A 12,162-nucleotide genomic window follows, 5' to 3' on the forward strand; every position below is an offset into this window, starting at 1 on the left:
GGGCCGGGGACGCGGCGCGCGGTCACGCAGCCCCTCTTCCTTCCGCCGGGGCGGCCCAGCTGGCCCGGCTCCGCGCACTACCGGGCGCCCCGGGGCGTGTGTGCCGGATCTCCCGGCGCCCCGGCCACTCCCCGCCGCAGCGGGCGCCATGGCGCTCCCTGCGGCCCGGGCCCGCGGCTGGGCTGCCGCGGTCAAAATGGCCCAGAGACGCCGCCACGCGGAGGCCCCGAGAGGATCCCCCAGTCGTGCGCCTCCGGGCTCGCGCGCGGCGCTTTACGTGCACGTGAGTGGGGCGCGGGCGGAGCTCGCGGGGCGCAGGGGCGGGGGGCCGGAGCCCACGTGGCGGCTGATAGCGCAAGGAAGCCACCTCCGTCTATCTGGGCCCGCAGACGAGTCTGGGACGGGACGCGGTGCCATGGCAAAGAAATGCCCTGGGTCGGAGATCTGAAGTCTCTGGTGCTCACCAGTTCAGTGACCTTGACCGAGTAATTTCCCTCTGAGCTTCAGTTTTCTCCTAATGAAGTGGGCTTAATATTCCCGGTCCCACCTGCTTTGGGGAGTTTTGTGGCTTGGATGGTGTAGCCGCTGTTGATCACTTGGGGATGGGGATGTGTGCGACGAAATCCTGCAAGGGGCCAGGGCCGCTGGATCGCCCCTCGCCCCGCTTATCCACCCCTGCCCCCCAGTGGCCGTACTGTGAGAAGCGTTGCAGTTACTGCAATTTCAACAAATACATACCCCGCGGCGTGGAGGAGGCAGCAATGCGGAGCTGTCTGGTGACTGAGGCACAGACGCTGCTGCGACTCAGCGGGGTGCAGAGGTCGGTACTGAGGCTGTAGGCGGGGTCTTGGAAGTTGTTTGGAGAGAGTAGATAGGACCAGTGCAGGCATCCTGGAGGGCTCTCCCAGGTCTCATCTTCTCCATCCTCTTTCCTAGGGTGGAATCTGTATTCTTTGGTGGGGGCACCCCCAGTCTGGCCAGTCCCAACACCGTGGCCGCTGTCCTGGAGGCGGTGGACCAGATAAGTCACCTGCCTGCAGACTCCGAGGTCACATTGGAGGCCAACCCCACTTCAGCCCCAGGCTCCAGGCTGGCAGCTTTTGGGGCAGCAGGGGTCAACAGATTGTCCATCGGCCTCCAGGTAACCCATCTCACTGACCACATCCCAGGGCACCCAGACCTTCAGTGCTGGCTCTCCTTTGGTCACATTCATTAATTGGGCAAACATTTATTTAGCTCCTCCGGGTGCCAGGGCCCAGTAGGCACTGGCAAGTGTATGGTGACACTTGTAACTACTTAATTGCTGCGGTGCTAGACCAAGGCTCCATGAGGCAGGGATCATGCATGCCAATTTCTTTTTTTAATCACAGTATTCCAAGTACCCACCATAGTGCATGGCACAGAGTAGACAATCATTTTTGTTACATGATTGGAGACACAGGAGGAGGCAGACAGGTCATCCGATCATTGCAGCATGGTAAAGGCTGCCAATAAAGGGTGTCTCAACAAAAGGCTTTCAGAGTACAGGCATCTCAGTCTGATGAAATCCTGGACACCTTTCTGGAGGAGGTGATCTTTGAATGAGGAGGACTTCCAAGGAGAGAGGGTGTGGGAGGAAAAGACACAGGATATGGAAGAGTCTTGCACGTTCTGGGGAGCTATGAGTCATTCTGTCACTGGAAAGCTGGAGGCAAGGCTGCAAGGTAGGGCCCAAAAGCCTTGAGCATCATACTAGGGAGCTTGGGGTTTTGCCTAGTGGTGATAAGGGATTTGTTGAAGGTTTTTAGGTAGGGGAGAAACATTCTTTTGAGATTGACACCTGGTATTTTCATATGCGGTATCGTCTACCCTTCTAATACATCTACCACTCACCATAGAGTTTGGGGTCAGAGCTTTGTCCTGATGGGCTATACTGAAAAGGACACATCGTTTTTGAGATATTCTGGCCCCAAATGCATATCTTTTTTTTTTTTTTTTAAAGATTTTTTATTTATTTATTCGACAGAGATAGAGACAGCCAGCGAGAGAGGGAACACAAGCAGGGGGAGTGGGAGAGGAAGAAGCAGGCTCATAGAGGAGGAGCCTGACGTGGGGCTCGAACCCGGAACGCCGGGACCACGCCCTGAGCCGAAGGCAGACGCTTTAACCGCTGTGCCACCCAGGCGCCCCCCAAATGCATATCTTAAATCTAATTGTGAGGAACCATCAGGTAAATCTAAATTCAAAGACGTTTGGGGGGCGCCTAGCTGGCTCAGTCAGTGGAGTGTGTGACTCTTAGTCTCAGGGTCTACCCCACAGTAGAGATTACTTAAATAAATAAATAATAAATAAACAAACAAACTTTTGAAAAAAGACTTTTTTTGCGGTAAGAACAGATAACCTGAGATCAGTCTACCCTCTTAACACATTTTTTAGTGTACAGAATGGTATCATTAACTATAAGCCCAGCATTGCGCAGTAAGTCTCTAGAACTTATTAAGAGCCATTTTAAAAACTGGCCTGTATTCTTCAAAAATGTCATGTCGTGAAAGACAAAGGCTGAGTATCTAGATTCAAAGAGATGAAAGGGACAATGAGAGCTGACTGCAATGTGTGACCCAGTTGGATCCTGGATTCGGGTGGGAAGGGGAAGTTACTACAGTGGACATTATTGGGACAACTTTGACTATGACTCTGTATTAGATAATGGTGTCGTGTCAGTGTTACATTTCCTGAACTCTATAATTGGATTGTGGTTATGTAAGAGATTGTCCTTGTTCTTAGGAAATGCGCTCTTTCGTATTTAGGGGTACAGGGGTACAGTGTTTAAGTTAATTGCATTAAAGCAACCGCACTGCCAGTGCTCACTAGCATGTGGTCAGTGGCTAGCATGGTCTACGAAAATGTTCTGTGTCTGCACTAACCGTACGGTGGCCACTGACCGCGTGTCAGTAAACGCTTGGAATATGATTATTGACATTTAACTAACTTAAAACTAAATAGCCACATGTGGTGAGTGTCTACTGTATTGGACAGTGCAGATAGAGAACATCTCTGTCAACCCAGAAAATTCTTTTGGTCAGTGCTGGCCTATAACTTACTGTCAGATGATTCAACATTGTAATCACATACGTGTATATTTAGAGACAAAGCGAATATGGCAAAATGTTATTTGGTGAATCTAAATGAAGGGGTTTATTGTACTCTTCTTTCAATTTTTCTAGAGGTTTAAAGTATGTTTCAAAAAGCAAAATTGAAAAGCACTCTCGGCTCCGGAGTCAGTCCTAAATTCCAAGTCTGACTTTGCCTTTGCATGACCTTGGGCAAGTTACTTGGCTTTTTTTTTTTTTTATAAAAGACTTTACTTATCTGAGAGAACAGGCATGATCGGGGTGGGGGGGATCCCAGGATCCTGGGATCAAGGCAGATACTTAACCAACTGAGTCACCCAGGCGTCCCTATTTAAGATTTCTAAACCTTAGTTTTCTTATCTATAAAATAGAGCTAAAGTTGGAGGATTGTAAGGATACATTACACGTTGTTTAAACATGCTTTGCACACAGTGAGTTGTAACCCTTGGTCGTGGCTAGACCGTGGCCTACCGGCTCCCTGCTGTGTCCTGTGTGTCTGTCCTCAGTAAGGTCGGTCGCATGTTCCCGTCTGCCTCTGAGCTGGCCTCCGTGCTTATACCTGACCCTCTCTCCTTAGTCCCTGGATGACACTGAGCTCCAGCTGCTGGGGCGGACGCACTCGGCCCGCGATGCTCTCCAGACACTGGCAGAGGCGCGGCGCCTCTTCCCTGGCCGCGTGTCTGTGGACCTGATGCTGGGGCTGCCCGCACAGCAGGTGGGGCCGTGGCTCGGGCAGCTGCGGACACTGCTGGGCTGCTGTGACGACCACCTCTCCCTCTACCAGCTGACCCTGGAGCGGGGCACCGCACTCTTCACCCAGGTGCAGCGGGGCGCCCTTCCTGCCCCTGACCCGGAGCTCGCTGCTGAGATGTACCAGGAGGGACGGGCCATGCTCCGGGAGGTCGGCTTCCGCCAGTATGAGGTCTCCAACTTCGCCAGGAATGTAAGTCCTGGGGCCGATGGCTGAAGCTGGGGAGCAGGCAGGAGCGGGGGTTTCTGCCGGCTGCTCTGAGCTAGGACCTTCTAACCAGGTGCCCCTTACCTGAGCAGAAAGGGGCCCGCCTTTGTCACGCTGACCGGACTGTTCCCTCCCTCCCCGCAGGGGGCGCTCAGTACCCACAATTGGACTTACTGGCAGTGCGGTCAGTACCTTGGCGTTGGGCCCGGTGAGTCCCCTGTGAACCGAAGAAGGGATGACTTAGGAGCAGAATGTCACGGCTGTGTGGTCTTGGGCCCCTTATTAACCTCTCCAAGCCTCTGTTTCCTTCTGCATGAAGTGCAGCAAGAAAGAACACCTACTTTGTAGAGCTGTGGAGGATGGATTTTGAGATGCTGGGTGAAGCGCCTGGCACCGCGGTTCTCAGTGGTTAGCGGGCATCAGCATCACCTCACCTGGAGGGCTTCTTAAAACGCAGATCGCTGGGCCCCACGTCCAGAATTTCTCATTGGACGGGCTTAGTTGGCGTAGGGCCCAAGGATTTACATTTCTAGCGTATTAGATGCTGTTTGTCCAGGGACCACATTTTGAGAACCACTGATCCAGCATCTGGTGAGCACGGAGCATTCGCTGCTACTAAAGTGGGGGTGGGCCTTGATGTTGCCAGGGGCCCATGGGCGATTTGTGCCCCAGGGGGCCGGGGGCCACACCCGGGAGGCGCGGATCCAGACCCTGGAGCCGGACAACTGGATGAAAGAGGTGATGCTGTTTGGACACGGCACCCGGAGGCGTGTCCCCCTGGGCCAGCTGGAGCTGTGAGCATCTGAGGGGGGCCTGCATCCCCTGAGCTGTCCCCATGTGTGCATCTTTGCTTCCTGCCATGCCCTGCCCCCTCCCTCCCCATATGTCCTTATATGTGTGTTAAGAAAGGGGGAGGCCCAGGTCTCCTCTCCAAGATACCCTGATGATTTTTCTCTCAGGCTAGAGGAAGTTTTGGCCATGGGGCTACGTACAGACGTGGGGATCACTCACCAGGTAAGGGGGCTGGGGGGGCCGTGGCACACCGCTTCCTTCTCCTGAGTCTTGCAGAATCGCTCTCCCTTCTGTGCACGCACACAGATGAACATCTAGTCCTCTGGGATGAGCAGCTGGAGGTTGGCCTTGGCCCAGCCAAGGCCTGATGGGCAGAAACAGTGGACAGGGTGGGGCGGTGGTGAGACCCCTGGACTAGATGTGCATGAGTCAGCTGTGGCGATCCCTGTGCAGACCAGACCCTCCCTTGCCCTTCACCACACCCCCAGACATGTGACCAGAGTACCCTGGTCAGCTAGCCGCCGTGGTCTCTGCACGCCTCACCCTTCTGGTTTCCCAGCACTGGCAGCAGTTTGAGCCCCAGCTGAGCCTATGGGACGTGTTTGGAGCAAGCCAGGAGGTGAAGGCACTGCTAGCACAGGGCCTGCTGCTGCTGGATCACAGGTGTGTCGTGGGGGGCGGGTGCCAGGGGGCCCAGGGAGCCCTGACTACAGACCCACAGGCCCAGGAGTGAGAAGGAGCGACGAGGAGGGGCCAGAGGGTGCTGGGAGCCTCGTACTGCTGGCGGGTGAGGATTGAAGTTGGTAAGATGAGGCGGTCACACCCAGGCCTCTTGCTTTTCCAGGGGTCTTCGGTGTTCCTGGGAGGGTCTGGCTGTGCTAGACTCTCTGTTGCTGACCCTCCTGCCTCGACTCCAAGAGGCCTGGCAACAGAGAACCCCCTCCCCTGTGCAAGGAGGATGACCAGACGTTCGTGTGTCCCAGGACCAGGCCAGGTGGTCTTTGGGGGCAGGACTGACACTCTCCACTGGCAGGTGCTGTCTCAGTGCTGGTCGTTGCCTGGCCTTGGCATCCCTAGGGGCATGGCTATAGCGAGGTGCATGGGAGGATATTTCTGGTTTGGGAACTGGCATCAGGTCAGTTCTGCCAGAGATGGAGTAATGGTTTCTGGAAGTGCCTCTCATTAGTGGGCTCTAAAGCAAATCCTGGCCGGCAAGAGATTCTGAGAACTCTAGCTCTCAGGCTTCTAGCCCCTACGACATAGGGCAGGGACATAGAGGGCCTGACCTGTGCTGGTGGATCCGTGCCTACATCCAGTATAGCGGCCTGAAAGAGCAGAGCAGGCCTTACCCTCTCTCTTTGGGCAAGCAGGTTATGTCTGGGGTGCCAGAGCCTCACAGACCCTCCTGCTTCCCCCGCTCCCCTCCCCTCTGCAGCCCTTCCCTCGAGAGAGTGAAGATGGGGGGAGCTACGCAGGGAAAGGGGAGGGGAGGAGAATTCAGGAACACCCAGAGCCCGGTAATTTTCCCCTGGCCTTTTCCCTACAGAAACGTTTGCCTGGTTTTATTTAAACAGCTTAACAAACCCAGTGAGCCTGCCTTGACCTTGGTCTTCTCCTTTGTCCGGCCTCCTTCCCTGGAGGGTAGAATCCTGATTTGGGGGCCCGAGGCTTAGTCTAGGGCTGAGATTCCTTCCCCCACTGGACATTCCATTTTGAAAGATTTTAAGCCTACAGAAAAGTTAAAAGCGTTGTTCAATGTAAAGCACATAGGCTTCGCTGCAGGGTGTTTGTACAGTGTGGAAAGAGCAAGCATTCATAATGTCACCAAGGACATCTTCGACCTGTAAAAAAAGAAAATAGCCATGTTTCCAGACTTTGTGCTCAGCCTGTAGAGTTACTGATTGCTAGATTTTTGGCCACATTTACTTTACCTTTGAATAGCTAGCTAGCTCGCTCTTTCTTTCTTTTTCTTTGCTGCACCATTTGAAAGAATGGTGTAGACATCAAACATTTTAGCTTGTATCTCCTAAGAAAAAGAACATTCTCCTATGTAGCAATGGCACCGCGGCCAACCTGAGAAAGTGTATGTTCATGCAACAGTGTGCGGTCCTTTTCAGATTTCCCCAAATGTCTCCAAAACACCATAAACCTCCTTGGCTCGGCCGGGGGGGCGGAGGGGAGGGCAGGGACACAGGCTCCCATGACGTCTTATGCTTTGCTTTTGGCTGTTATGTCTGTTTGGTCTTTTTTTTTTTAAAAAGCCTCCTTCCTTTTTGTTTATTTTTATGACACTGGATTTTTTAGCATCAAGGCCACGTGTCTTACAGAATGTCCCACATTCTGGGTGTATCTGTTTGCTAATGATTGGGTTTAGGTGAAATACTTTTGGCAAGAGGACGTATAGATATTGTGTGGCTCAAGGTACATAGTGCCAGGTCAGCCCACTCTCAGTAATACTGATTTTGACCACTTGCCTAAGGGGGCGGATGCCCAGTTTGCCCATCATCCAAGTACATTGTTTCCTGGGAAAGGACTAGATCATCAGTAGGTGATACCTTGAGACCACACAAATGCCCTGTTCCCTGACACTCATGGCTGCGACGACGTTAGCATTCACTGCCGATCCTTACCGAAACCAGTGACCACGTGGGGAAGTGCACAGCGTTCATTCCTGACTCTAACATCCTGTCTACGTTTGTAACTGGCATTCATCCATAAGAAAAGAGCTTTCCTTTTTTTGTTTTTGTTTTGTTTTGTTTTGCTTTGTTTTAAAAGGCTGAAACTCAACCTAGAAATTGTATGCAGGGTGTGTGTGTATGTGAGAAAGACAGACAGGGTTGAGGGGGAGAGAGAGAACGAAAGGGGCGTTTTCCTGTGAAGAGGCTCTGTCACTTTCTTCCCTTAGCATATCGAAGGGTCCTGTGATGTCAGAAGTTATTTAGTGCATGTGCTCCTCTGGGCCTGCTAAGCTCAGCCTCTGGCTGGGTGACTAAGGATGGGGTTCCCTCCACCACCACCCCCAGAGGTGGGAGCATGTGCGTTCCCTGGGTCCCTAGTGGGTGTGAGTATCAGTCCTCCTTTGAACCTGTGGTAACATGGTTAGTGTTACTACCTCTCCTTTATTCATGAAATATTCAGCAAGCACTAATGGTGTGCGGAGAGGAATAAGACCCATCCCAGCCCTCGAGGAACTCACTGCCATGTTGACAGATGCGTCGAGAGATAAAGTCCAGGGTTATCGGTAAAGATGGGCAGGCAGGCTATGGAAGCCTGCAGTGTATTTGGTTCTGAAGGGCCGGGAACTGGAAAGGGCATCTATGTTTTTTTACTCCCTCCTTGGGCCCTGGGGCAGCTGGCAGGGTGAGCTGTGCTACTGGGGGGGGGGGGGAGCCTTTCTTCCCGAGCCTTCCCCTGATCTCGATATTGAAGAAGTGAGCACGGGGTGCGGGGGGGGGGGGCAGGTGCACCATCTGATAACCAAGGCGCACTCGGGTTTCTCCCAGCTGCCAGGGCTCGTGCCACCCAAGATGTCTGGGCCCTCCCTGCTGGGGCGCCTCACGAGGCCGGCGCAGAGGGCTGGGACAGGAGCCAGAGTCTGGTGGGGGCGGCACGGGTCACCTTCTGGGACTCGACCTCATCCCACCCTCAGCAGCTGAATCAGAATCTCCGGGATGTGCAGCCCAGGCAGCTAGCTTTTAAATGCTTCCTAAGCAGCTCTAATGAGCAGGCCAGTTTGGGAAGCCCTGACGTCTCCTGCCTTCCATCCTGAGAGGCTGAGGTCAGGAGGAACAAGGGGGACATGGCTGCTTGCCAACATGACACAGTGGAGTGGGGCCCTTCCCTCTGCGTCCTGGGCCTTCCGTGGCTCATCCATCAGAGGGGTTCTCCTCCTCCCTATCGAGGCTTCGATTGTCATCTTTTCACCCGCCCTGCTGAAAGCACAGGAACACAAATAAAAGGGGATAAGAAGCCACTTTGGGGACGAAGTGATGAGAGGAGCCGGAAAAATGAATACGTCTGAGTGTATGGTTACAACACGAAGGACCAAACCTTCCACGTGCAAGACTATTACAGTGTTAAGCCTTACTGAGTTGTCCCATCCCCCACCGAGCAGTGTGAAATAGGCAGGACGGCTATTTTATTTTATTTTGCTTTGTTTTGTTTTTATTTATTTTATTACTTAAAATTTTTAAATTTTTTATTTTTATTTTTTTATTTTTTAACTTATTTTATTTTAAGCAGGCTCTACCCCCAACATGAGGCTCAACCTCAAGACCCTGAGATTGAGAGCCACATGCTTTACCAACTGAGCCAGCCCGGTGCCCCTGGGGCAGCTATTTTATTTTATTTTATTTATTTATTTAAGATTTTTTTTTTTTTAATTATTTGACACAGAGAGAGGGAGAGAGCAAGCGCAAGCATGGGGAGCAGCAGGCAGGGGAGAAGCAGGCTCCCCGCTGAGCAAGGAGCCTGATGTGGGGCTCGATCCCAGGACCCTGAGATTATGACCTGAGCTAAAGGCAGCTGCTTAACCGACTGAGCCACCCAGCACTCCCCCCCCCACACCCTGGGGCAGCTATGTTAATTTCCATTTTACATATGGGGACATTCGGAGAGATTCTTGACTCAAGTCGTATGAGGAGTTAGTAGCAGACCTGGCGTCACACTTCTGGACATCCAGAACTTTCTGTCATATCATTGTTCTGTAACAGGACGGTTAACCTGTCTCTTAAATTAGGCGGATTACTGACTGCTTTCTGGCCTCTCTGCCTCAGGCTTGCAGCTGCTATGTCTGCCCAGTGCCAGGACTTGGTGTCTCTGTTTTCCCTCCCAAAGAGGCTCCAGCAGTGAGGCCATCGACTTCCTGGGACAGGACTTCATGCTGCAAAGAAAATCCTATTATTGAAATAATAGGATTGCTGTAGAGTCGGTGTTTGTGGCTCCCCGCCCCCAAGAATTCATACCTGGAAACCGAATCCCCAGTGTGATGGTATTAGGAGGTGGGACCTTGGGGCCGTGACTAGGTCACGACGGTGGAGCCTCAGTGCCTTTCTAAAAGAGGCCGCAGAGGACTCCCCGGCTCCTTCCACCACATGAGGACATGGAGAGAAGATGGATGTCTGCAGACGGGGAAGTGGCCCCTCACCAGACCCCAGATCTGCTGGCATCCTGATCTGGGACTTCCCCACCTCCAGAACTGAGCAATAAATAGTTATCGTTTAAGCCACCCGGCCTACGGTATTTTTGTTACAGCAACCCAAACAGACTGGGACAAGGGGGCAGTAACTGGCCTGGTAGATTGCATTCATTGTTCAAAATGCCTCCTAGCCTCCTTGAGTGCCCCTCCCTGAGGACCCTCGGGAGAGGCTGTGCCTGCCCAGTTGGACCCGGGGGGCGGGGGCAGAGGGGGGCCAAGACAGGGGCCTGGCACCGTCTGTAAGAGCCCACGGGTGGGCCGCTGTCTCCTCCCTCTGCCACAGAGGCCTGCCATGTTCAGGTAGGGACTGTCAGTCTGGGTCCCAGAGTGAAGCTGGGGGCAGAGGTGGGGCCGACCACAACAGACATAATAAGCAGGAATGAGGAATTATCATTTGTTGTTGGAAATTGATAGGTTTTCGGGGTGTCACTGCAGCGTAACTCAGACCACACGGGCTGATACAATCTATAATCCCACCATTCAAAGATGAATTACCGTCTGGATTCTGGTATGTAGCTGTTGAAATTCTCATATGCAAATGAGCATGTTTACACACACAGTCTTACAAAAATGGAATCATCTAGGTCTGGCTGTGAAGCCTCATACCTCGTATGTGGCGAGCATCTCTCGTCAGATTTGTGTCTATACCCTGTTAGTACAGCTCCGCAGCTTACCACTGCACGGTTAGGCCAGAATTTGGTTTTCCAGTTCCTTTTTTGGTGAAACGGGTTTAAATGTTATTTTTATAAGCTCCGTGACGAACGTCTTCGGTAAATATTTTTATGCGCTGGCTTGACCCATTTCCCTAGGTTTAGGATGAATCCTAAGAAGTGGGACCGCTGACTCAGGATACGCACGTCCTTTGGATACACAGTGCCAAACTACCTGCCCGGAAGCCTGCCTGGATCCCCCTCTGGCCAGCTCACTGGTGCTCATTTCCCTGTAATTTCGTCAATAGCAAGCCTGATCGACTTTTCCAGATGATCCCAATCCGAAGAGCCCTCAACCCCAGCTTTATGATCAGCTAACTGCCTTCCTAACTTGGGCAACCCTTCCGTCCATCTGATCCCTCTCAAGTCAGGGAGCCAAGTGGGCACCGCCTCCGGGACCACCCAGGTAGAAGGCCGAGCCGGAAGCGTCGCCCTGTATTCTAGATCCCCTCTGGATTTCTCTTATGCAGAACTCCTCCCTCCTATCTTCCTCTCCCTGCTTCCTTTTCTTTTTTCTAAGCGGATTTTTAAAGCCACTTTAAAAAAAAATTATTACACAAACAACATTATGGAAACATTAGAATTCTAAATGAAAAAGAAAAAAAAAGTCCCCACTGATCAGTGGCCCCAACAAATTCAGTGGTTTTTATTGGCCTGTGTTCCCTTGCAGTCCTCAGTCCAATGCGTGCAAGATTTTTGCCCAGTTGGGCTCCAGCACGGATCTCATTTTGCATCTGCCCCTCTGGCCTCTCGTTGGGTCAGAAGCATTGTTCCATGTTGTTACATAGTTGGCCTCTGTCCCATTTTGTTGCGCAATGTTCCAGCGGGTGAATAATTTAATGATTATTACCCTGATGGAAGTCACTTAAGTGGTTACCCATTTTCCTCTACAATAAATCATGCTGCAGTTCATGCGTTTATGGATTTAGCTTCTTCCTTCGTTTCGTTTGTTTCCTCAGGTCAGTTCCCAAGAATGAGAGAGTTTGGGTCAAAGGGCGGGAATGCTCGAATGATTCTTGGTGCAAACTGTTAGCGTTTTCCAGAAGATTTTTCTTTTTTGATTTTCCTGCTCAGAAAAATAATAATGCTCTTTTTCAACCGTAGAGAAGCAAGCAAAAATTCTACTACCCAGAAGTTACCACTACTAACATTTGGACAACGTCTCTTGGTGCATACGTATACATATAGATGTAGAAATAAAAATAATTTCTCACCAAAGGGATCATATTCATGTGCCAATTTTGCAAGCTGTTTTTTTACTCAACAACATGTCCTGGGTTTTTCTCATTGGTTCTGCCGCCAACAGTGCCTATGTGCTGGCATTATATAGTACAGTCAGAGCTGTGAGCCAGGCGCCATGCCAAGAATTTTATCTGCATTAGCTCATTTAAGCTC

The 12,162-nt window shown here is 51.9% G+C and overlaps 1 protein-coding gene across 11 annotated transcripts; it reads left to right on the forward strand.

The window, feature by feature from the left end:
* Positions 1-6: 6 nt before the first annotated feature.
* Positions 7-11,687, forward strand: RSAD1 (radical S-adenosyl methionine domain containing 1). Of its 11 annotated transcripts, none has more exons than XR_006775491.2 (10): positions 7-283; positions 687-820; positions 937-1,141; positions 3,688-4,053; positions 4,213-4,276; positions 4,715-4,862; positions 5,028-5,082; positions 5,420-5,523; positions 5,705-5,893; positions 10,867-11,687. XR_006775491.2 is itself a non-coding variant. In XM_087854499.1 (10 exons), the coding sequence occupies exons 1-10, from the start codon at positions 149-151 to the stop codon at positions 5,820-5,822; spliced, it is 1,224 nt and encodes a 407-aa protein (XP_087710625.1). In that variant the 5' UTR covers positions 7-148; the 3' UTR covers positions 5,823-7,598. The 11 variants fall into 11 exon arrangements, 6 of the variants coding, with proteins under 6 accessions (XP_087710625.1, XP_045629070.1, XP_087710626.1 ...); XR_015721302.1 differs by lacking the exon at positions 10,867-11,687 and adding an exon at positions 9,256-9,777; XR_006775490.2 differs by lacking the exon at positions 10,867-11,687 and adding an exon at positions 9,636-9,771.
* The last annotated feature ends 475 nt before the right edge of the window (positions 11,688-12,162 follow it).

Source organism: Ursus americanus, chromosome 23, assembly GCF_024610735.1.
Source record: "Ursus americanus isolate L20-20 chromosome 23, mUrsAme1.1.p, whole genome shotgun sequence".
NCBI lineage: Eukaryota > Metazoa > Chordata > Mammalia > Carnivora > Ursidae > Ursus > Ursus americanus.